At 41.1% G+C, this 26,330-nt stretch overlaps 2 protein-coding genes across 10 annotated transcripts in view; one reads left to right on the top strand and one right to left on the bottom strand.

Annotated features, from left to right (window-relative positions):
• Window positions 1-4,902, bottom strand: part of TM2D1 (TM2 domain containing 1) — a 49,923-nt gene extending 45,021 nt beyond the window's left edge. For 3 of the 4 annotated variants that reach the window (XM_046018587.1, XM_046018568.1, XM_046018595.1), the window contains exons 1-2: window positions 4,704-4,902; window positions 2,672-2,745 (exon numbers count right to left, since the gene is read on the bottom strand). In XM_046018587.1, coding sequence (XP_045874543.1) covers window positions 2,672-2,745; window positions 4,704-4,879 — 250 coding nt within the window. In that variant the 5' untranslated portion in view covers window positions 4,880-4,902. The remainder of the gene's footprint in view (window positions 1-2,671; window positions 2,746-4,703) is intronic. The other variant, XM_046018577.1, reaches the window with a different exon arrangement.
• A 10,211-nt stretch (window positions 4,903-15,113) lies between these two features.
• PATJ (PATJ crumbs cell polarity complex component) overlaps window positions 15,114-26,330 on the top strand; it is a 366,180-nt gene continuing 354,963 nt past the window's right edge. For all 6 annotated transcript variants that reach the window (XM_045999612.1, XM_045999585.1, XM_045999595.1 and 3 more), the window contains exon 1: window positions 15,114-15,238. The gene's annotated coding sequence lies outside the window, so the exon portion shown is untranslated. The remainder of the gene's footprint in view (window positions 15,239-26,330) is intronic.

Raw genomic sequence — 26,330 nt, 5'->3', positions numbered from 1 at the left:
TGGCAGAATCTATCCCAGCTCTCAGCTAGATACCGGTGTCATGTACAAACTGTACATCCATATGCAGCCACCCTGTGACTCATCTTTTTCTCAGAAACTTTATTTTTCTTCTTAAAATCGTAAGATTTAAAGTAATTTATTAATCTACATTTTACATATGTTCCCACATTCAATACAGCACTTGGTTTCTTCTCTCCAAACAAGTAATCATATCATTTCCTTTTATAGGAAACCTTCCTTTTATTGTCTTGTAGCTCTTCACTTACATCAACTATGAGTACTTAGCTGATAAGCCATGATAGTACATAATACCTCTAAGTCCTTTTACTTCCTACTAGTCTTATCACCTGATTTTGTATGTTTATAAACTTACTTATTAATAACTGCACAAGTGGATTCAAACTTATTTTACACAAGAGACTCCTAAATGAAGGGCAAAGCTCTTTGGGGCAGAAAACTATTTTTTTTATTGCATAATTATCTTCAAAATCCTCATACCTACAAAGAACCCTACAGGCTAGAAAATGCTTTTTTTTTTTTTTTTTTTTAAGATTTTATTTATTTATTTGACACAGAGAGAGATCACAAGTAGGCAGAGAGGCAGGCAGAGAGAGAGGAGGAAGCAGGCTCCCTGCAGAGCAGAGAGCCCGATGCGGGGCTCGATCCCAGGACCCTGAGATCATGACCTGAGCCGAAGGCAGCGGCTTAATCCACTGAGCCACCCAGGCGCCCCTAGAAAATGCTTTTTGAGATAGGTAGCTGCCTGCCTCCTAATTTAGTTAGATACCTGAGACAAACAGTATTCACAGATTCATATCTTTCATACAAATGGTTGAGTATCTGAGAATTGAGTCTTCATTATATATGTTTTTTTTTTCCATTATATATGTTAACTGTAATCTGTGTCCCAAAAGCACAACATAAAAGACTGAACTGTAAAACAGACAAATCAGAGTATACTTATAAATTAACTCAAAAAACAAAGTTCCTTTAATACATCTAAATTAAATAAATGTATACATATTAAGCAATATCTGCTATACAAATCATACATATATGTATGTAAAACCTATTACTGTTTACATGGTAAAACTTTACTACTTCAGAATAGTAGCTAAATGCCAATTATAAAAGTTTAACACAACTTATTTTCAATTATCTTTGTTGACTATAATTGGGTTAGTAGTGTGCCAAAATAAAAAGGTATAAACAGATAAAAGATTTGCTTTTTAAAATATATACGAATTCATAATCAAGCAATTATTTGAATATGTTAAAAAACATGAAAGTTTTTTGCTATAAGAAAAACAATTACTGGGGCGCCTGGGTGGCTCAGTGGTTTAGGCCACTGCCTTCGGCTCAGGTCATGATCTCGGGGTCCTGGGATCGAGTCCCGCATCGGGCTCTCTGCTCGGCAGGGAGCCTGCTTCCCTCTCACTCTCTCTGCTTGCCTCTCTGCCTACTTGTGATCTCTCTCTGTCAAATAAATAAATAAAATCTTAAAAAAAAAAAAAGAAAAGAAAAACAATTACTGTTTTATTTTCTGCCTAATACATAAAACAATCAGTATATATTTAATAGGTGCTCTCTTCTAGGGCGCCTGGGTGGGTCTGTGGGTTAAAGTCTCTGCCTTTGGCTCAGGTCATGATCCCAAGGTCCTGGGATCGAGCCCCCGCAGGTAGCCTGCCTCCCTCTCTATCTGCCTCTCTGCCTACCTGTGATCTCTGTCTTTCAAATAAATAATAAATAAAATCTTTAAAAAAAAAATAGGTGCTCTTTTCTCAAAATAATACCATGTAACTGCCATCATTATGTACCATGCCAAATAAGAAGGCTAAATAGTTCCAACATACATGTGTCTGCCTCCCTTCCAACACATACCCCTATAGAAGAAAAGACCCATCAGAACAATTCATTAGTTTTTATCTGGCTTTCTACATAATTTAGAATAACAGAAGTGCCCCAAAATCATTAGACTGAGAGTGGTATCTATTATCAAAACATCTCTATAATAGTAAAAAAAAAGAAAGAAAGAAAAAGAAAATACTGATGCATATTTAAACTCCTAACTGTACTGTTTTCATACTTAGGATGTACCTAAGTTTATTTTACGACTGTATAATATGGGTGCTTTAATTTTGCATCAGACCTGATGGCGCTAACAGTCCCATTTTAAATTCTTTTTGAGTGGGGCACCTGGATGGCTCAGTGGGTTGAGCTTCTGCCTTTAGCTCGGGTCATGATCTCAGGGTCCTGTGATCGAGCCCCGCATCGGGCTCAGCAGAGAGCCTGCTTCCCCCTCTCTCTCTGCCCACCTCTCTGCCTACATGTGATCTCTGTCTGTCAAATAAATAAATAAAATCTTTAAAAATTAAAAAAAAATTGTTTGAGTAATTAAAAATCTAAGTTAAGAAGCATCTGCATAAGCTACATAAACTGACTTCAAAGGTTTAAAAAAAATGAAAATATAAAACTCCCCAATTCACAAAACTAAGAATAACACTCTTCTTAAATATTAACAACCCTAAGTTGTCCAATTTAAGTCGTTCTAGAAACTGAAATGTTTTAACTCAAGAAAAAGCACACATTTATTATTTTTAGTGATCATACACTGATTTATGAAGTAATATTTCAAAAATTGTTTTTAGAAACATGTTTCTAGAAATCTTACCATGAGCTGTGTAGTTTGTACAGTTAACTGGTTCTTGTGTCGCATCATTTATTTTTGGATCTTTACAAATATATCTGAGAAAAGTTAAGGAAATATGAACCACATTCCAACACAAAACATTATCATCTTGTCTTTAATATCTTGTATTACATACTCATGTTTACATTCACATATTAAAAAAAAAGCTGTTATTTGGTCCAAAGCAACAAGCGCAACCACAAATATACTTTCAGCATCACTAAATACTACTTGAACAGTAATTTATTACAGGAAAAGTATACTAACTTAATACATAGTAAAAGCTCTAGCCAAGGATGCCATCCTTAAAGAACATCAGTCAGGTTGTTTAAGAATAGAGCGTAAAGGAAAATTAGAAATTAAAATCTTTACCAAATTATTTTAAGCTAGCTTCAGGTTAAAAAAAAAAATCAATTTCCAAGCATTTGATTGAACTAATTTATGGGGCCCCATAGTATCGTCACATACCTAACTTCATATAGTACAAATAAATAACCCTGTGAAGTAAATACTATTATTCCCATATTATAGAAGCACAAACTGAGGCTCAAAGTTTGAGAGACCTATCCAAAGTCATGTAACAAGTGATAGGGAGTAAAATCAGGTTTCCTGATTCCAAGTCTAGAGTGCCTTCCATTAGACTGCAGAGAAGATAGCCCTTTTAGGTGAACCTTCAGTCTCCCCAACAGGATCTTAAGTTTTGAAAACAGGTATAATAACTGTCCTCTAATTTCAAAATACTTGCAGTTGGCTTTTGTTTCCTAAATATTTTATTGACACTAAAATGGGATAAATAAGGTATTCACCTTATTTATCTGATACCTGTTTAAGGTTTTTTAAGCACTACTGGAAACCTCATCTTCATGCCAGGAGTAGCAGACATTCTCCAGTCTTCATCATCAAATGCTCAGCCACATCTCTCTGGGATTCAAACTGTACAATTCTTCATACAATTCAATCATTTCTTAGAATCGCTCTGACATTTTTGCCAAAAAAGACTCAACTTACTAGGTCAGTGGTTCTCAAATTCCAAGCATAATGGTATTCAGCAAATTGGAGCTATTGTGTAAGCCATCTAATAATGGCTGCCTCTACCCAACTCACATAAAAATACTACAGGATAGAATTTTCTTAATTTTAAAATTTTGTCTCCTAGTCTTTCTCCTATCTCTGGCTTCTGTTACTAATTTTTCTGCTCTGCAATTTGTATAAAATGATCTAATTTTGTACAAAAGTGGCTATTTTAATCTGACTGTAACTCCCATTTCATAATGGCTCCTCCCTTCAGCAGAGCTATTACAATGAACTGTTCCACTTAACCCCTTCAGCCTCAGTTTCCTCATCTGTAAATAAACATCATAGATAGTCCTTATTATGTGCCAGGCATTGTTCTACATGATTCACTTGCACTAATTTCTCACAATAAACCTTTAAGTTGGTAACATTGTTCTCTTCATTCTTACTCAAGAGAAAGCAGAGTTCAGATAATTGGCCCACAGTTACAACACGGAGAAGGAGTCCGCCCCCTGACAGTCTGGCATCTTACAGAGTTTAAGGATGATGTAAGGTAATACGCACAGAGTTAATGATAACTGGGCAATATACAAAGGATATATAGTTATTAACTACTTATTTGTCTTCGCCCCCAAGTCAGGAAACTTCTACGGTGGAGGCTATCAATCTTCCTATTACTAGGGCCTAGAACAGGGCCTGGCATACTTCAGGATCTGGGTGTTTGTTGAATAAGCCCACCAGTAATTAATTAATTAATAATAAAAATAGGTGAATTAGAAGAGGAAGCACTAGCCATCAGCAAAATTCCAAGGAAAATCACACAGGGTGATCGCTGTCCTTCCCACCCTCACATCTCTTTTCACCCCGGGTCCGTCCGTCATTAAAAGCCACAAGTCACCGATCCCTTAAGCCAACCCTGGCCCGCGTTGAGGGCCGCGACCCACTTGCGACCCCTAATCTACCTCGCCCCCAAGGCGCGGGGGGGGGGGGCTCTCCTCACAGAGGATATTGTCCCAATTTGAGGTCCTCGCACTTAAGCGTCTCCTCGCCAACGGCGGCGGCGATCGCAGCTGCTCCCCAAGGCCCGGTGGTGACTGACGCGAGCCACAGGACACCGAGGACCTGGGCGGCCACGGCCTCCGGAATAGCCTGCCCAGATGGCCAGGTGGCTGCCATGCTGGGGACCCGGCGTCCCCCACACTTCCGGTTCCGCCTTTGTGTAGGCGGGGACGGGAGAAGGGCGGAGGGATCGAACCTCTTAAAGGGACCGTGCCTCTCTGGAGGCGGGTTTCTTCCCCTACCCGGCCTCGGGTTAAAGTGCTGTGATTTGTCTTCCTCAAGAAGGCTCGCTTTGAGGATCATTGGCCCTGCACCCATTGCTTCCTTTCGAGCTAACCGTGCTGTGACTTTTCCTCCTACAAATGTGCCAAGGGCACCCGGCGATTTGTCAAGCGCTTTACAAACATTATCTCGGGTAGTCCTGTTAGGATTTGAGTTTACAGATAATGGGCCCGGCTCAACGTCGCTAAAAAAACCAATCGACCTTAGTTAGTTACTGAATTGGAATCAAATTGATAATTTGCCGGATTTCAGAATCTGTGCTCTTACTAGTATGATAGAATGACCTATCTGTTCGCTTAGAGAAGAACTTATGGAAGGCTCTTACACAGAACTTCTTATACAGAAGTCTATCACAAAAATAAGCATTACACTTTTAATTTTAATACTGGACATTTATGTGAGCGAGAGGGTCTATAACAAAAGGAGATTAAAGAATTTACGACCACACAAGTGAAAAGTTGGATTTTTTTTTCTCCATCTCTTCTTTTTGAATTTCTGTATATTCTAAAAATTCTCTAGTGGGCATATCTTTTATCCCAGACAGCACATTTACTTTCTTTAGTGAAAGTTTAAGCCATTTTCTCTAACGTAGAAACATTCGGATTTGGTGCGGCCTCATTCACAGTAGTACTAATTTTGAAGAATTGTGTTATGCAGTGTTTCTCAAATTTTAGGGACCATCAGAGTTATCTGGAAGCTTTTTTCAGACACCAAGAATGGCACCCACCCTAACTTTCTGATTATGAAAATTTAGGGTGGGGCAGGAAAATTTACATACGTCAGGAGCTTCCAAAAGATGCTGAGATTGCTAGTCCAGACCCCACACTTTGAAAGGCACAGGATAAGGTATTATGTGAAGTATTTTGGAATGGGAAGACATGAAATTTTTTGCAAAATTTTTTGCAAAATTTTTGCAAAATTTTTCTTAAACCAATTTTTCAGCATTACTGTGCTATTTTTATTTTTATTTTTTTGAAGATTTTATTTAAAGTAATCTCTATATCCAAGGTGGGGTTTGAACCTACAGCCAGAAGATCAAGAGTCACAGGCGCCCCTACTATGGTACTTGCAAATTAAAATATTTATGTTTTTAAAAAAATTGTGTTTAAAGATTTAAATGATAGGAAATTTGAAATTTACTAGTTCAATTTTTAAACTTTCTGTTTTAAGTTGACTTCTCTCTTTTCTCTCTTTTCTCCCTTTATCCTTCCCTTTTTTCTTTTCTCTCTCTCTCCCTCCATAGAAATATTTATCAAGCATTTACTGTGTACCGAACATCAGGTAAGACCCTACAGAGTCAAAAAATGAAGAGATGAGAACCCAGTAATTAAACATTTTATGTTTACTAGGGGAAAAGATAAACAGTTAAAGTACTGCTTGATAATTGTTAAAATAGAAGCTTGTACTAGTTACTGTAGTAGGACGAGGGTTTTGATTAAGATATTCCCCCCAGGGGGGCCTGGATGGCTCAGTGGGTTAAGCCTCTGCCTTCGTTTGGCTCAGGTCATGATCTCACGGTCCTGGGATCGATCAGAGATTATGTGTGCAAAGAAATCATGTATTTCACTGAGCCATAAGAAAATAGATTAAGGGGCAGTAGTAAGAAGGAAAAGTGATGGGGGGGGGAGTATTTATTTGTATTTTTGGTGGAGAATGTGGGCAGTGACCTGAGAAAGTGAATTTTTAAGTGTACCATCAGTTCAAGAGTAAAAATTCTCTATTGTTTTTTTACTTTTGTGGGAGACTCTTTTGTTCTTTTCAGTTTACACATCCTAGGAGAAAATGAAGGTAATCATTAGAATCATAAAAATAGATTTTGTAATGGGATTAATCAGCAAAGCATAAGCATTTTCAGACAGTTAATTGTTCAAATCTAGACGAAAAATGATACAAAGATCAGCAATATTCCTGCAGTCATCAGGAAAATAACTAATTTAGTTGTAATTTCAATAAACTCAGTCTAGAAAGTCTAGAAAGTCTAGAAAGTCTTCCTTTCACATTGTGATTATCTTTAGATTGTATTTTGAAAATCAAACTAGAACATTTTGAAAGTGTACCATTTTGATACACTGTCTTATTACCACTGTCTTATTACCAGATAATATAGTAGCAGATATTCTGAAACTTATGCCAGGATTTTAGCCAATCCTTGACCCCAACCCCTTTGCTAAATTTCATCTCAGGATGAGGCTGAAAGACGGTGGTTAAGTTGTATTTATATATATCATCGGTATTATTTTAACTTAAAGTTAATAGTTTTCTAAGCTGTATGTTTTTAGATGGTCACGTATCCTGTGACCACGTGACCTGTGACAAACAGAAGTGGAGGAACTCTGTTCCTCCAGTTTGGCTTGGATTTTTAATTTATTATTTTATTTTATTTTATTTTTTAAAAGATTTTATTTGTTCATTTGAGAGAGAGAGAGAGAGAGAGAGAGAGAACACAAGAGGCAGAGGAGAAGGAGAAACTGATTCCCTGCGGAGCTGGAGATCATGACCTGAGCAGACATTTAACCATCTGAGCCACCCAGGTGCCCCATTAGCCTGGATTTTTAATTGTTCTTATAATAGTTACAAAACATTCGGGGTGCCTGGCTGGCTCAGTGGGTTAAAGCCTCTGCCTTTGTTTCAGGTCGTGGTCTCCGGGTCCTGGGATCCAGCCCCACATCTGGCTGTCTGCTCAGCAGGGACCCTGCTTCCTCCTCTTTCCCTGCCTGCCTCTCTGACTACTTATAATCTCTGTCTATCAAATAAATAAATAAAATCTTAACAACAACAACAACAAAAACATTGTGTACCGAGTACTGTTTTCGGGGGAATATCTTTTTTTTAAAACTTTTTTTTTTTAAGATTTTATTTATTCATTTGACAGGCAGAGATCACAAGTAGGCAGAGAGGCAGGTAGAGAGAGGGGGAAGCAGGCACCCTGCTGAGCAGAGAGCCCGACACGGGGCTCGATCCCAGGACCCCAAGATCATGACCTGAGCTGAAAGCAGAGGCTTAACCCACCCAGGTGCCCCTTGTTTTAGTAAATTCTTAAATCTCAATCCTAAGTATGTTTTCAGTGCCAAATTTCTTTGTCACATAAAAATTATATGGAATTCTATAGGAAGCAAAGGACATGAATAGCACAATCTGATATGGAAATTGCTATATAGAAACATTAGGAAAGATTACCAGTGAAGACTGAAGCAAAATTCCTCTGGGATTTAAGGGCTCTGCACATTGGCTCTTTCCATTCCTATTTCTAGCATAGACCTTATTATGTTAACAGATCATTTCACCCATCACAAAACTTCCAGAGGAAACCACCTGGGGGGGCCTGCCTGGCTCAGTGGGTAGAGCATGCTATGCTTGGTCTTGGGGGTGTGAATTCGAGCCTCACATTGGGTGTAGAGATTACTTTAAATAAAAAATAAGTAAAATTTTGGAAACAAAAAAGAAAAAACCAACCTGACTCACCTTTCCATGATTAGAACAGAAACATTGGGCGCCTGGGTGGCTCAGTGGTTTAAGCCGCTGCCTTCGGCTCAGGTCATGATCTCAGGGTCCTGGGATCGAGTCCCACGTCGGGCTCTCTGCACTGAAGGGAGCCTGCTTCCCTCTCACTCTCTCTGCCTGCCTCTCTGCCTACTTGTGATCTCTCTCTGTCAAAATTAATAATAATAAAAAAAAAAAAAAGAGGTTAAAGACTGTTACCCTCCACCTTTTTTCTTTTTCATTTGACTGTGATGGGCAATTTTTTCCTCTCATGGTAAGTCCATAATATCAAAGCTCTGGTAGATTTTTATTTTAAGTTTTATTTATTTATTTTTAGTAATCTCTACACCCAATGTAGGGCTTGAATTTACAACCCCCAGATGGAGTCATATGCCCCTCCCACTGAGCCAGCCAGGGTGCCTGGTAGATATTTAGCATGTCTAGAATACTGCTAAGTCTATGCTTTTGTCTCAAGTACTTCTGTTTGTGTCCTCTCTTTGGTTCACCAGTCTAACTCCCTACTATCCAATTAACTTTGACTCATCATTCAATAAAACCTACTCTATGCCAAGTACACATTTCATCTTGAATGTTACGTTTAGGACCTAAAACTGACTCTACGAGGATCTGTTTCTCAAAAAAACAACATAGAATAAGTTGGCTTTTCTCAGTTTCACCACCAATATCCTTTCTAACAGGCTCAAAATTTAGAATCATCTCTACACTTTAGTTTTCTCCTTATTCTTCAGCAATCCCTTTATCTAATTAGTAAGCAACTGATATTTTTAATTGTTCATTTTTTCAATCCTATATTCTTACCCTATCTCAGGTATTTATCATTTCCCATTTACCTTGCTTTACTGGCTCCTTTCTCCTCCTCCTTCTTTTTCTTTTTTAAAGATTTTATTTATTCACTTGACAGAGAGGCAGTGAGAGAGGGAACACAAGCAAGGGGAGTGGTAGAGGGAGAAGCAGCCTCCCCACTGAGCAGGGAGCCCAATGTCGGGCTCAGTCCCAGGACCCCAGGATCATGACCTGAGCCAAAGGCAGACTCTTAATGACTGAGTCACCTAGACGCCCCTCTTCCTTCTTTTTGATTCTAGACCCTCGAAGTTTGTCAATCCATTTTTTTTAAAAGATTTTATTTATTTATTTGACAGATAGAGATCACAAGTAGGGAGAGAGGCAGGCAGAGAGAGAGAGAGGAGGAAGCAGGCTCCCTGCCAAGCAGAGAGCCCGATGCGGGGCTCAATCCCAGGACCCTGGGATCATGACCTGAGCGAAAGGCAGAGGCTTTAACCCACTGAGCCACCCAGGTGCCCCGTCAATCCATTTTTTAATACTGCTTCTGATTAATCTTTCATCAAAAAAAAAGAAAAATCCATTATACCATATTCAAAATCTTATTCAAAATCCAACTTAATCTCCTTGGCTTGTTGACCTTGAAAACAAAACGGTCAGTTACTTCACTAGCAAAATGGTTTTTTTGTTTGTTTGTTTTTGTTTTTCAGAAATAGCGGAGGAATTGCAATTTGAGGCATGCAAGCTATGGCAAACCATCATCAAATCAGGAGAACAAAAGAGATTAATGCTACTTTATAGAGAAAAAGGAGGAAGCTGGGAGGGGATGCTTTGAACAAAGGTCCATTGGAGGCAAGTGAGAGTTCAGGGTGGTGATGGTTTCTCATTAACTGACTTATGGTGATGTTTTCTCATTAGCTGACTTATGGCAGTTTCTCGTTGGGTGGGCTATTGCGAGGCAAGGAAAAAATCTTCCTACCCCTTGCTGGGGTAGTAAACTAGGCTTCTTTTAGGGGTCTTCATTATTCAGTTACAACGCATTTAGCCAAAGGAGTTGAAAACTTATGTCCATGCAAAAACCAGCACATAGGGGCGCCTGGGTGGCTCAGTGGATTAAGCCGCTGCCTTCGGCTCAGGTCATGATCTCAGGGTCCTGGGATCGAGCCCCGCATCGGGCTCTCTGCTCCGCAGGGAGCCTGCTTCCTCCTCTCTCTCTGCCTGCCTCTCTGCCTACTTGTGATCTCTCTCTCTGTCAAATAAATAAATAAATAAAATAAAATCTTTTTAAAAAAAACCAGCACATAGATGTTATAGCAGCTTTATTCATAATTGCCAAAACTTGGAAGAAATTAAGATGTCCTTCAGTAGGTGAATGTATAAACTGTGGTATATCCAGAAAATGGCATATTATGCAGTGCTTTAAAAAAGAGAGCTATAAAGCCATGAGAAAACATAGAGGAATCTTAAACGCATGTTTCTGAAATAGTTTTTTTAATGATCTATGTATTTATTCTCAAAGAGAGTGCTAACCTAGGTGGGAGGGGCTAAAGGAACAGGGAGAATCCCAAGCAGACTCTGCATCTAGTGGAGCCTGACACAGGGCTTGATCCCAGGACCCTGAGACCATAATATCAGCTAAAACCAAGAGTCAGGAGCCCAACCCACTGCACCATCCGGCTGCCCATCTGACTATGCCAACCAGGTACCCCTTGAATGCATATCTCTAAGTAAAAGAAGCCAGTGTAAAAATGCTATATACTGTATTATTCCAACTATCTGACATTTTGGAAAAGGCAAAACTACAGAGAGAATAAAAAGATTCGGGACTGGGTGGCTCAGTGGGTTAAGCCTCTGCTCTCGGCTCAGGTCATGATCTCAGAGTCCTGGGATGGATCCCCACATCGGGCTCCCTGCTCAGCGGGGAGCCTGCTTCCCCCTCTCTCTCTGCTTGCCCCTCTGCCTACTTATGATCTCAATCTCTCTCTCTCTGTGTCAAATAAATAAATAAAATAAAATAAAAAATTCGGGACTCCTGGGTGGCTCAGTAGGTTAAACCTCTGCCTTCGGCTCAGGCTCAGGTTATGATCTCAGCTCCTGGGATCGAGCCCACATCCGGCTCTCTGCTCACCAGGGGGCCTGCTTCCCATCCCCCAACCCCTGCCTGCCTCTCTGCCTACTTGTGATTTCTCTCTCTGTGTCTAATAAATAAATAAAATCTTCAAAAAAAAAAAAAGATTCATGGCTGCCAGGAGTTAGGGGCGGAGTGGGGGATGAATACGCAGAGAGCAAGAGGATTTCTGAGGCAGTGAAAATATTCTGCATGATGCTGTAACTATGGATACATGTCACTATACGTTTGTTTAAGCCTCTAGAATGTACAACACCAAGAGTGGAGCCTTAATGTAAGCAGTGGACTTTGGGTGATTATAATTGGTCAATGGAGGTTCATCAGTTGTAACAGACACACCATTCTGGAGGGGTATGTTGATACAGAAGTCCATGCACGTGTGGGAGTAAGAGGTATAAGGGAAATCTTGATACCTTCCTTTCAGTTTTGTTATGACCCTAAAAGTTCTAAAAAGAAAAAAAGTTTTTAAAAGAATAAACATCAGAAATTAAATGTTATGATAGATGTTCTATTCAAAAATTTTTCAGTGGTTCTTTAATTTTTTATAGATAAAGGATTAAGTTTCATAATCTACGTTTCCAGAAATATTTTCTGGTCCTCCTCCATCTGCCCTGGTCTCATTTTATTTGCTACTCTTGGCTGTCTCGTGGTTGTCACCAGTATCTGTCAAGGTCGTTCCCATCTATGTGTTGCTTCATTTATTGAGTACTTTCTGTGTGTTAGGTGTATGCAATACATGTGTTTCTTTCTTTCTCTCTCTCTCTCTTTCTTTTTTTTTTAAAGATTTTATTTATTTTTTTGAGAGACAGAACCAGCGGAGGGGAAGGACAGAGAGGGAGAGAGAGAGTGAGAAGCAGATTCCTTACTGAGCAGGAAGCCCGACAGGGGGCTCCATCCCAGGACCCAGAGATCATGACCTGAGCCAAAGGTAGACACTTAACTGACTGAGCCACCCAGGTGCCCCAATACATGGATTTCTTCATTTAACCTTCAAAACTACCATATGAAGTAAGCACTGTTACCTCAATTTCACTAATGAGAAATAGAAGGGTTAAGTAACTTGGCAAAATCATATATTTTCAGAAATGGTGGAGTCAGGTTTCAAGTTCAGATCTTCTGATTTCACAGATATGTTCTTAAAATTTTGGTTCATCTTCATCATTCTATGAGTAAGACGCTCTTGAGGGTTCTCAGGGGTTAAAATAAACAAAAACCAACTCAGTGCCCCAAATGTTTATCATAGAGTAAACTTGTTAAACAATGTATTTAAACAAGTTTAAAAAAATGTTTTTAAGTTCCAGGTAAAAGCCAAAGGAAAGCTCACATTAAATCAACACAAAATGTGGAGAAATTAGATGAAATGTGGTAGTGATGGTTTGCTGGGGTCACCAGGAAGCAGCATCTCTTTAGAGGTGAGACTTGAGTCTAGTCCCGAGGGAAGGGTGGGGCTTTTCAGGACCTTCCAGCCTTGGGAAAGGGGAGAAATAACCCACAGAGAAGCCCTGGTGTGACTCCAAGGACCTGCACTAGGCTTGTTTGGAAATTAGGTTGAAGACTCTACAAGAGGGAGGAGAGTTTAAAGGATCTTGCATATTAAGCAAAGAAGCTTGAACTTTATTTCACAATCAATTTAAAGTCACATTATTTTTTGGGTAAGAGGAAAAATATGTTCATAACCACCAACAAATGTTAGACGAAGAAGAGACCCAGTGCTTCCCAGGTGATGCTTCAAGTGAGGTCTCCACCTGTAAGATGTACCAGTGACTTTTCCATTTTACGTTTATCCCAAATACCTGTTAAAAACCTATTTCAGTCCTAAGAGATGCTTTCAACAGCGTTGTCTATTTTCTGCAAGTTCTGGGTTCATTCTCTTTGGTAATCTAAGTTATTATAGAAATGTATTTCCCTTAAGAGCTTCTTAGTTCCTGAGAAGCCGGACTAGGCCTAGCCAGTAATATTTCCTTTAAAACAAGCAAACTAACAACACTGTTAAGTGCCAAGTGCTTTATCTTACAACAAATGTTCTTATGTTGCAATTGTTTTGTATATATGCCTCATCTTCCTTGAGGTATTCCTTTTTTTTTTTAAACATTTTATAGAGTCAATCACAATGCCTAACAAATATTGCATCTGTTCAATGAATACAGACCTGAAGACTGATTTTCTTTATGGTTAATGCATGGAACTTACGATAAAAAGTAAAAGGCCTATCATCAAAATTCTTAAGTTAGTTACAGGAAAGAGAATGGAATAATTAAAGAGAGTGGAATTATATGTTTTATACACATCTTTCTCAATGTCAAGTTGTGATACCAAGAATAAAAATGTTAAAATGTACAGTGAAGTCAAACAGGACTTAAGAGTCAGAAGATCCCATGTGGTCCCAAACTTTGAGCAAATCACTTCACCAATGAGGAGTGCAGTTTCTTCACAGAGAAAATGAGGTACGGAAAATGAGGTAGGAAAGACGTTAGGATTCAAGCCCATGGCTAAGAAAGAATTCTCGAGATGTGTTTGGTGCAAAACGGTGGTTTTATTAAATAAAGCATGGTGACAGGACCCTTGAGCAGAAAAAGCTGCACTGGGGTTATGAGGCGTGGCGGGCCCATTATATACTTTCAGGCTGGGAGGGAGTGAGGGATAGCTTAAGCCTCCAGGATCTGGAGGGGACTAGCTACTGTTGGGAAAGGTCATTTACTGTCCTTTAGTAAACCCTCTGTTAGGGGTCATAGGCTTGGAGGATGATTGTCAATGTGTATCTTGCTGGGCAGACAAAGAGGAAGTTTCCAAAGAAAAAAAATTTTTAAAGATTATGTTTATTTATTTGACTGAGAGAGCTAGAGGGGGAACACAAGCAGGGGGAGTGGGAGAAGGAGAAGCACACTTCCTCGGAGCAGGGAGCCTGATGCGGGGGCTGGATCCCAGGACCTTGGGATTATGATCTGAGCCACCCAGGCGCCCCAGGAATCTTTCTGTTAAAGTAGACTTACAGGATTCTAGGGGCCAGGCTAAGATTGCTGCTTGCCCTTAGCAAAGTATTAATATCCAGGCATCTGAGTTCCTAGAGGAAAGCCACTGCCAGTTTCAAGGACTTGTCAGTGGGCTATAGGTGTCAGGTAATTTAATATTTCTCCTCTGCCCTTATTTCCCGCATCAGTGTGTATAAGCTAGTGCCCTATATATTGCAGACAAATATTGCCAGATTCCTTTATTTCCCCCAACTAAATTTCCCCATGTATACTTCTTACGAGTTTTATGTTGGGTTAGCAGACAATAGAAAAGGGAGAGATGACCAAACTGAAAGGAAAGGGACAATGGGGGACTAATTAGATCTGACCATGTTTTCATCAACATCCTTTCATTAGCTTGCCTTCGAGTCTCCCTCTCTGCCCAGCCCTCTTACAACACCTGTCCTGCAGGATCTCCCACCCCATTAGCACGGGCTTCCCTCACCGCCAGGCATTTCACCTGTCCCCTGGGCCCCCAGACTCCACCTTTTCCAGGCTTTTTAACCCTCCCTCGCCCAGACGAATTTCACCTGCCGAAAATAGGAAAGTCTGCCGCCCCCGCACTCCTCCCCAGAGTCGGCCTCCCGCGGCCCAGACTCCCCCCGCCCCCGTCACCCGCGCCACCCCGGCGCCCCGCCCCGGGCGGGGAGGGTCGGTGCAAGGGAAGGGCCTGCCAGGTGAGGCGCGGTCACCCTGGCCCGTTCACTTCCGCCCAGGTGAGGGAGGGCCGGCGTCGTGCCCGCCCGCTCGCTCGCTCCCGAGCCTCCGCCGGACCAGGTAAAGCGGGGGGTCCCGGCTATGCGGGCGCTCGCAGTGCGGCGTGGTAGTCCCTGCGTCCCGAGGCCGGCGGGGGGCAGCTCTTCTTCCTGCGTGGGAGCCCGCCTCCCCTGCCGCCGGCGCACTCTCCGCCCGCCCTCTGGGAGGAGGTGGACACGGGAGAGCCAGGGCGCCCCTGGGCGCCCCTCCAGGCCCACGGAGGGCGCGGGGCGCAGTCCTGCGTCCGGCCTGGGTGACTCCCCCATGCCCCTCCCCCAACCCCCGCCCCACCCAGCTCCGTGCAGAGCTCGCCGCAGGCCGCCGGCCTGGGAGCGGCCCAACCTCGTCAGGCCCTGCCGGCCCTCAAATCTCGGCCCACTTCTGTTCCGGGATTGGCAGGGATCAAATTTTGCACCCAGATCGGTGCCTGCGCTCGGCCCCAGAGCTGGGCGGAGTCTTTTCCTCCGCTGGTGACGGTGAGAGGAGTGAACAGGTGGTGGCCTGCCACGGGGGCCCGGAGGAGGAGGGGGTTCCCAGATCTTATCTGAGAGGACGACTTGGCTCCGGCCCCACCCGGGTGGTCACGTAGCCGAGTTCCCAGGCCGGCGGTCAGGCTTGGGCTCTGCTATAGCCTCACATTTTAGACGGGGGAGGATCAGATGGAAAGTACTGTGGCTTCCAGGCTCTGGGGATATTGCTGGATTCCTGCTTTAAGTCAAGCTGAGGAAAACATTTTCAAATCCTCCCCCTCTCCCTCCCCTCACCCCAGAGCCCCGACCCTCGTGGCACACCTAGGAGGTGTGCCAAATTAACCTCCCCCAGGAGTGTTCATTTGGCGCTTTGTCATATGTCCAGATGGCTCGTATCGTTTTGGATTCAAATTAGTTGTTTACTGGTTTGTCTCTGCGATTGAGAGCGTTCGCCTTTCAGGGCCCTAGTTCTCGAAGTTGCTTCTCAGGTGTGTTTAGAGTCTGGCCATTGATAGGTGTGCCACAAGCAAGTGTTTCTTGATGAAGAAGCCTCTGGAGACCTAGAAGAAAATGAAATCTCAGGCCGACAATGGTTGATACCGCGTTCTAGAGTGTCTAAGCTCCTATAGATAGACTGCCAATTCGTTTGTACACATCTTTTTTTAGAAAAAAGCTAGTGGGCGTAAAAACTCAAATTGCTTCAGTGTGCAATATCAGGAAAAAGGGAGGATTGTGACTTTGAACTAAAATGAACTTGATGTTTTTAGGCCCCTACGGCGTATATAAGGATTATTAAAATTTTAAAATAATTAAAAAGTTAATAAATATCAGCGCTGGAAGGTACTTTATAAGATAGAATTTGTAAACTGTTCTGGAGAGATTTGCTAATCGAGATCCTGTTAACAGTCGCATGAGATGTCCTTGGCATTAGAATAATAGTTGTGTTTAAAATGGAAAAGAAATTGTATTAAGCTCTTATCTGTGTTTAGAGGCCTTAGTATATTTATTTTATTATTTTTAAAGTAAACTCTACCCCCAAGATGGGGACTCAGACTCCCCTCCGGGAGAAATCAGGTGTTACATGCTCTACCCGCTGAGCCAAACAAGCCACCTCTGAAGGCCTTAGTAAGTTTAAGTCCTATATTAATATTAAACTATGAAGCTAACCTATATTCACCTGAGAAAATAGACAAACCCACCTACCACTGAAAGTAACCACTAATAAAATTCTGGTATATCGTTTTTTGGTTAGTATTCTTAAAAAGGGAAAGCTGTGTATTTTCCCATGCTGAATTCACTCCTAGAACCTTGTGATTCATAGAGATTCAACATTCAGTAATCCTTATAATTGCATTTTTACGTAAAAACATTTTGTAATGGTCCTTAGGCTAAACAGCCAAGTGGTTTGATTTTACGTGCTTTAACAAAAATACATTAGGTTGGGGAGACTGAAATGGGGTTTAATTTGTAAAGATTTTGCTCACCTGGGTAGTAAATTTTTTTTTAAGATTTTATTTATTTGACAGGGAGAGAGAGAGAGAGGTCACAAGTAGGCAGAGAGGCAGGCAGAGGGGGAGGGGGAAGCAGGCTTCCTGCTGAGCAGGGAACCTGATGTGGGGCTCCATCCTAGGACCCTGAGATCATGACCTGAGCCGAAGGCAGAGGCTTAACCCACTGAGCCACCCAGGCGCCCCAGGGTAGTAAATTTTTTTTTTAAAATATTTTATTTATTTAACAGAGAGAAATAACAACTAGGCAGAGAGGCAGGCAGAGAGAGAGGAGGAAGCAGGCTCCCTGCGGAGCAGAGAGCCCGATGCGGGACTGGATCCCAGGACCCTGAGATCATGACCTGAGCTGAAGGCAGAGGCTTTAACCCACTGAGCCACCCAGGCGCCCCAGGGGGTAGTAAATTTTTGAGAGAACTAGTCCACCTTTATATTCGTGATTGCTTGACCATTGCTGTGGTTTTGTTTCTCTCTCTCTCTCTCTCTCTTTTTTTTTTTTTTTTAAGATTTTATTTATTCATCAGATAGAGATCACAAGTAGGCAGAGAGGCAGGCAGAGAGGAAGGGAAGCAGACTCGCCGCTGAGCAGAGAGCCCGATGCGGGACTCGATCCCAGGACCCTGAGATCATGACCTGAGCCAAAGGCAGAGGCTTTTAACCCACTGAGCCACCCAGGCGCCCCTCTCTCTCTTTTTTTAAGATTTTATTTATTTATTTGACAGACAGATCACAAGTAGGCAGAGAGAGAGGGGGAGGCAGGCTCCCTGCTGAGCAGAGAGCCCATTGCGGGGCTCCATCCCAGGACCCTGGAATCATGACCTGAGCCGAAGGCAGAGGCTTTTAACCCACTGAGCCACCCAGGCGCCCCTCTCTCTCTTTTTTTAAGATTTTATTTATTTATTTGACAGACAGATCACAAGTAGGCAGAGAGAGAGGGGGAGGCAGGCTCCCTGCTGAGCAGAGAGCCCATTGCGGGGCTCCATCCCAGGGTCCTGACCTGAGCTGAAGGCAGAGAGAGGCTCAACCCACTGAGCCACCCAGGTGCCCCTGCTGTGGTTTTTTCAATACTCAGATATTTTTGTGCAGATTTGGATGCCTTTTTTAAAAGCCCTCATTTGAAGTTCTGATGCAAATAGAAATCTAGAGCCTGTCAGTACCCTTATTTCAGTCACTGGGCTAGCGTTTGTACAACTGTGCGGCCTGTGGAGTCCAGAGACATGGTATTGGATCCACTTACCATATGACTTGGCGAGTCACTTAACCCTGCTCCTCTTTTTCCCATCTGTAAATGATCTACCTCCCTGAGCTTCGGGGAGGTTGAAATTAAATCCTCATTAAGAATGTGTCTTATAAACTGTGAGTCATGATTCTCCCCCCTTTGCTCCTCCACCGTGATAACTTCTGCTAAAATTATGGAGTTGAGCTGTTTTTATTGGGAAGAACCGAAGTTTTGTGAGTTACTTTGATAAGAGGCATTGAGACTATGTTAGCTGGTAAACCAAAAGTCTTTGCTAAAAACACTGTACAGGGATCTTTCTGGCAAGCCATGGGTTAATACTGTGCTGTCAAATTGGTTAACTCTTTGCACATGTGACTGTCCTGCACTTCATGTAGGGCAGATTGGGTTGGACACATGCTGCAAATGTAAAAGAGAAATAAGATTTTGAAGATTCAGTGTAAAGCAAAAAGTAAAATACCTCATTTTAAAAATATTATATACATCTTGAAATGATTGTATATATTGGGTGAAGTAAAATACATTATTAAAGTTAACTTTCCTTGTTGCTATTAACTTTTTTCATGCAGCTACTAGAAAAATTTAAGTTACTTCTGTGGCTCACATTTTTCTGTTGTACAGCACTGGGTTAGGATTCAGTATGAGTATGTTTATCCTTGAGAGGGCTTAGTGGACTGAAGCACTTACATTCCTACTTATAAACAGGTTTTTCAAATTCCCAGGTTTTCAGCCTTCCCACTCCTCCCTTCCCCCCCATATTTGTTGCATTACTGAACATTGTTGTTGTTCAGTCTTCTGAGAAATAATCATTACGGAGTCCATAGCAAAATCTCAGCTAAAAAAATTATTAGTTTTTTGAAGCTCCTGAATACCTTAAATAATTTTGATCGAAAGGAGAGGTGGTGGTTGTTTATTGACAGAGAGAGATACCAAGAGACCGGGAACACAAGTAGGGGGAGTGGGAGAGGGAGAAGCAGGCTTCCCGCCAAGCACCCAGCCTGATGCTATCTGGAGCTCAACCCCAGGACCCTGGGATCCTGACCTAGTGGAATGGAGACCCCCAGTGGAGCCACCCAGGCACCCCAGGAGAGGTTGTTGATAACAATAGTAGCTACTCTGTATTGAAGATACACCATATTCCAGAATGCATGCTTTCTAATACCTTATTTCGTCCTTTCAACAGTAAATATGTAGTAATTTTCATTAACTCTATATTACAAATGAGAAATCTGAGGTAAAGGGAAATTTAAACAATTGGTGTAAGAACACAGAGCTGGTCCCAGCTGTACATCCCAGGTCTCCAGGATTTCAAAGTTCCTAGGCTATAGAATCTTACTTATTTTATGAACTGCTGATTGAATCAACTGGAAAACAGTAGATTAATGAAGTAGGTATTTCGTTCTAATCCTGTTTTCGTGTTTGTGACCAATAGGAAACAATGCAAATTCTTATTCGCAGGAGATTGGGGGAGAAAATCATGGATTCCTACAGTGGAATACTATTTAGTTGTTACAGTGAATGAGGAGAAGCTGCATATATCCTATATTCTCATGACTAATCGTAAAACTGTAAAGATAAGGTAAAACAAATTGTTGAAGTATAAATATACAGTATGATCACTTACATAGTTTAAAAACGTGTTGAACAACAATAATATAAACAAAGGTAATGTGTATTTTAAGAATTTCAGATTTGGATTATCTGTATAATGATGATGTGGATTTATGGAGCTGCCTTCAGATTAAAAGAAGCTCGTAAGGGGCACCTGGTTGCCTCAGTTGGAGAAGCATGAGACCCTTGATCTTGGAGTTGTGAGTTCAAGCCCCATGTTAGGTGTAGAGATTGATTAAATAAACTTACAAAGAAAAAAAAGTAAACTCTCTGTGAGATGAGCATTCTCTCATATTGGTCTTACTCTTAAAAACAAAAACAGAACCAAAAGTCCTGCCCTTTGTTCTGGTGCTCTGCACATCTTGCCTGGTTAGTAGGTAGCTTTCAGGGGCAGACCCGTTTTCATTTAGCTTTAACGCCTAATGGATGGGCATGACTTTGACAATAGGGGCTGGGTAAGGCTCCTGCCTTGAAATGGGCAGTCAGTCCCCTTGGAGTTACTTTCTGGAGTTCTAATGAAGCTCCAGGACAAGAGTGTGGTAAGAGAGGGAGGTGAATTAAGTGGATATTGAGGGTTAGGTTGACAAACACTCTCTTGCTGTTGAAAATGTGAAATAGCCAGCTCTCATTTTTAGTCATTAACAGTTGACTTTCCCTCCTTCCAAGGTGAAATTTCCTCCTTGTTTTTTTGAAATTGTATCAAGTTCCCTGCATCTGCAAAATGGGGGTGAAAATACTACCTTGTTAAGATAAATGAGATGTTTTACAGAATGCCCTTGCATTTGGTGCGTAGTAGACATCAAAAGATGAATTATGTGATTTGGTAACAGATTAAATGGTCTGGGGGAGAAGGTCAGGAGGAAGGAGAGGAGGGTGAACATTGATGGGAAGCCTAGTTTTGTGTATTTCACAATTTGCTAGGATTGTTTGAATACCACAAGCATGGCGAAAATGCCATCACCGTATTTCTGAAGAGAAGGGCATACAGCCTACCGTGTGGGGAGCATTGAACAGAATATTTGAGGTGGAAACTAATCATTTATGAATGCCTGGGCCCTTTCAGTGAGGGACTGGCTACACAGAGATCCCTAAGCGTGAAAATTGCCCAGATTTGGGTTTTTTGTTTTTGTTTGTTTTTTTTTGTCCATAATTAGAGAAAACTGCCAACAGAAATACAAAAGCATACCATGAAACAGTTTAACTTTGTTCTCACTCAGTGGCCAAGTCACAGGCAGAATATTGATATGCATTGATTAACTTTGAATAGTTCAGTAAAAATTAGTATTTAGCCAACTGAATTATTCTGAAGAACTGACTCAATTTTCAGTTCTGATTCTGAGTTTAACACAGTATCTTTCATCTTCAATTTCAGCATGTCTATATCTAGCATTAAATGCACTTAATTAAGCATTGGTTATGGCTTAAGCATATGGCCCCCAAAATATCAGGGTTGTTGTGGAATTTATATATGTTCCCAGAATTCTAGGAATGTAGTGGTTTGGCCGCAGCCAAAAATATATTATCTTTTGTTATCTAAGGGATTACGAAAGGCCTTGTCATTTGGTAAGGACACAAGACTGTGACAACTGTCTTGAATCTGTATCAGCATGGTAGCAGATGTGTTTACTTTGGCTTGGAGAGTTTGTTTCCCATTTAACTGCTACCTCACAAATGCTGAGTTTTGGGGACAAGGGCGTGATAATTAGATACAACCTGAGCTTTGCACTTCAAAGGAAGTAATAGAAACTGTAAGGTGTTGGGGGTCTGCGTGGCTCAGTCTGTTAAGTGTCTACCTTCAGCTCCAGTCATGATTCCAGGGTCCTGGGGTTGAATCCTGCGTTGGGCGTCCTGCTCTACAGGGAATCTGTTTCTCCCTCTTTCCTTACCTCCCCTACTGCCCCCCACCCTCTTGCTGGAGCTCACGCTCTCTCTTGCAAAAATAAATAAAATCTCTCTTAAAAAAAAAAAGAAACTTTGTTTGTGGAACTTATATTTTTGAATGACTTCTGAAATCATGACTTCATTTATAGTTAATAGCTTTGATTGTTCAAACTCCCTCGTTCCCTCTGGCTCTGGGGAATTCCCCAGTGAGGAGTTTGTGATCTCCCAATTCATATCTGCAGTTAGAGGTTGAATACCTGTACTTTGCCAAACTGATTGCCATGATCTTTTTTCTCCCAAATTTTCAAGATAGGAATATAAGGGTGTCTTGGGGTGTTCTATTCTGTGAGCTATTGGGAATCTGAAAAGTATGTTTCTCAGGGTCTTAGTTCGCTCAGATTCTTGAGCGGAGGAGGTTAATAAATCTATTCAGTAAGTTTCCTCCACCTAGAAATTTAAATCAAATTAAATTTCTGTCTCTGCATCAGCTTCTTTTTTTTCATATATTCCATTAATTGGTAATGGCTAAAGGCCTGGGTATAAAGAAAAGCCACAATATTATAATAATTTCCTTCAGTCAAATCCTACAGTGAACCAGGCATGAAAAATTCATGGCTCAGACTCTCTTGATCAATGATGGAGTGGAAGCCACTGAGCATAATAAACTACGCCTTCTCCGGAGGCTGTAGCACTGTGAGGACAGCGGCACACGGTGGCATTTTTATATCATCTATGACCAATTCTAGGTGGCCCATCTCTGACAAGTTAGACTCCGCTTTACCATGTTTGAACAAACTTGAGATTCCTTGCTGTAAGCCCTGTTTGTCAGTCTAGTCAAGTAGTTCAAGGTGGTTTGGTTGAAGATTTTAGCCTGTGTGGGGCTTACTGGTTGTTGAGCTATAGAACTACTGTATTTCTCCCTTCTGTCCTCATAATATTTTTAAGGCTTTAGTCCTCTTCCCTAGATATTACCTAACACCGTGGACTGTAGTAATTTTCCATGCCTGCATGGTGGACAGGATTTAGCCTTTATTAAGTATGAGTCAGAATGTTAAATTGCCAACCAGTTTCTTCTCTTAACCCTTACTGAGAGATATTCTACCACCGTGGTTTCCAAAATGTACAGAAGGATCCATTGGGAGGGTAGGAAGAGGACATAAAACCTTGCTTTTTAGTGTTTCTATCTTACTGTCATGACATTTTAAATTTTATGTATCATTTAAATCATATGACATGTAAATACTAGTATGTGTATATAATTATAAAAAATAAGGTGAATGGTCACCATATTCTCACTGATGGGAATGGGTGTTTAAAAATGTTTGAAGGCCACTAATCTATCCTATTACCAGAATTACCTTTTTAAATAGAAATCTGGACTCAATACCTCCCAACTTAAGAGCCTTTAATTACTTCCTGTTGCTTACAGGATAAAGACCAGTCTACTTCACATTATTTACAAGGACCCTCTCTAAGTCTATTTAAGTCTGTGCTTCTGAAGCTGTCAGTGGTAAGAGATCAGGGTTCCCCTGCACCCACAGTCTTCCAAGGACTGATATTTTTGTAATCAGTATTTTGTAATCAGTTATCGGAAAAAGGAATTGTTAGAAAAATGAAATTAAAAAAAGAAATAAAAAGTAAAAAGTAAGTCAAGGTTTTATTACTAAATTGGATAGATCAACATTACTCTGCCACATTATGTGGTTTCTAAATGCTTATTCCCAGTTTTGGGACTTATCTCTTTGTGAGCCAAGCATCAATTTGCAGTCTACACTTGGACAAAAACAAATGAACAAAACAAAACAACCCGCACACAAACACAAAAACAACATGTTTTGTTTTTTGGGGTTTTTTTGGTCCTGTTTTCAGAGACCTCGGTCATTTAAAGCTAATTAATACTCTCATAGAAATTCATGAGCTTTTACACCTGTGTATAGTAGTTCTCAAAATGTGGTCTCTGGGCTAGCAGTGTCAGGATCACATAGGACTTGTTAGAAATGCAGATTCTCTGGTTCATCTCAGACCTGCAGAATCCAAAACTCCGGCGGGGGTGTGGGATGGGATGGGGGGGCCGGCGCCTGGATGGCTCAGTGGGTTAGGGCCTCTGCCTTCTGCTCAGGTCATGGTCTCAGGGTCCTGGGACTGAGCCCTGCATCGCATCAGGCTCTCTGCTCAGCAGGGAGCTTGCCTGTCTCTGCCTGCTTGTGATCTGTCTCTGTCAAATAAAAAACAAAAACAAACAAAAAACTCTGGGAGGTGGGCCCTGGCAACTTGTGTTTGCACAAGCCTTCCTGGTAATTCTGATGCATGCTAAAATTTGAAAACCACTTACCCAGGGTAGCCCTACATGTCATTCAGACTGTGACACTTAAAAATTTTTAAAAATTTTTTTTTAAATATTTTATTTATTTATTTGACAGAGAGAGAGATCACACGTAGGCAGAGAGGCAGGCAGAGAGGCAGGCAGAGAGAGGAGGAAGCAGGCTCCCCGAGGAGCAGAGAGCCCGATGCGGGACTCGATCCCAGGACCTTGAGATCATGACCTGAGCCGAAGGCAGCGGCTTAATCCACTGAGCCACCCAGGCACCCCAGAATTTTTTTAAATTTTGAAGACAAACCATAAAAGACTCTTAATCTCACAAAAGAAACTGAGGTTGCTGAGGGGGGGCAGGTTGTGGAGAGGGTGGCTGGGTTATGGACACTGGGGAGGCTATGTGCTATGGTGAGTGCTCTGAAGTGTGTAAGCCTGAGGATTCACAGACCTATACCCCTGGGGCAAATAATACATTCTATGTTAATAAAAATAATAAAAAATAAATTAAAAAATTTATAACTGGAAGTTTGTACTTGTTAATCAGCTTTATCTGTTTCATCCATCCCTCTACCCACCTCCCTTCTAGCAACCATCAGTTATCTGTGTTTAAGAGTTTTTTGGGGTTTTTTTTTTTGATTACTCATTGTTTTGTTTTTTAGATTCCACAAACGAGTGAAATCATATGGTATTTGTCTTTGTTTTGTTTCACTAGCATGATACCCTGTAGGTCCATCCATGTTGTCGCAGATGGCAAGGTCTCGTTCTTTTTTTATGGCTGAATAATACCTGCCATATATATGCCACTTCTTTTCTATCCTTTCATAACTGCAGCAGTTTTGGGAGTGAAACGGAGCAGGATCCATAATGATGCTGGGTAATCTGAGGTGGTTGTAGGCAAATGAGGGCAAATGACCACTCCTTTTACACCACGTTCTTTCACTTTTGAGAGAGAAGTTTCTGATGTGTTCTCTTGACAGTGTTCCAAACATCCCCATGCGGATTTAGTCCATCTCCCTTTGTGATTTCACTTAGCCCATGGCCCACACCACTGCAATTGATGTTATGCCTTAGAATATAAGTATCCTATTGTGTTATCATTATCTTTGTATCTGCTTGCTCTCTCATTAGACCTTCTCAGCCATTACCTTTTTGCCTTTTTTAGTTTTTAAGTTACAAAATAAAATATGCTTTTAAAATAAAATTCAAGCAGCACTAAAATCTGTAATTTTTTTAAACCTCCTATTCCCATTTCTACTTTCTAGAATTTTTTAAATTAAAATTTTATTTATTTATTTTAGAGAGAGAGTGCACAAGAGGGGGTAGAGCCAGAGGGAGAAGCAGACTCCCCACTGAGCAGGGAGCCCAATTCGAGACTCGATCCCGGAACCCCAGGATCGTGACCTGAGCCGAAGGCAGTCGCTTAAACAATTGAGCTACCCAGGCACCCTACTTTCCAGAAGTTAATTACTGTGAAATTATCTTTCTCAATCTAGAAACCTACACACATATTTTTTTCTTATAAAAAGCAAATAACGCACATACCCTGAAACTTGCTCTTTTCCCTATTCAGTTGTGCCTGTTAGATAATATCCTTGTGTTAACATAGAGGATTGAATTGTCAAAGCATTCTCATGTGAATGAGATCAAACCTCACCAAATGAGCACCAAACCATACTCATGATTCAGTGGTTACAGGCAGGAGGTAGAGACAGACATTCCTTGCTAGAGGAGTACCCAGCCGAAAAATGGCACTTTTCTTCTTAGGACATTATTGACACACTTAAAATACCTAGTTACGTGTAGGTTGACATTAAATCATTTATAAATATATTTCTGACAGACTTTAACCACAATTTTTAATTTGCTTATGGGAGTAAAATTCAACCTTAGGACACATTTTTGTTTTGGGTTACTAGATAGGTTCTCAACAGTGTATATAGAAATGTTTTTCTCAAAGGAAACCTTTTGTGTTTGGAGAATCCTGAGTTTTATACTCCATTAGTTACACAAATAGAAAATGTCTATGTATCTTCTAGCCATGACCCATAAATCCATCCATTTTCAGATTATTTACAAAAAGCAATTAAGACATTTC

The sequence above is a fragment of the Meles meles genome, chromosome 1 (assembly GCF_922984935.1).
Source record: "Meles meles chromosome 1, mMelMel3.1 paternal haplotype, whole genome shotgun sequence".
Taxonomy (NCBI): Eukaryota; Metazoa; Chordata; class Mammalia; order Carnivora; family Mustelidae; genus Meles; species Meles meles.
Note: the sequence above shows the minus strand (reverse complement) of the source record. Positions and strands in the feature narration are given on the sequence as shown.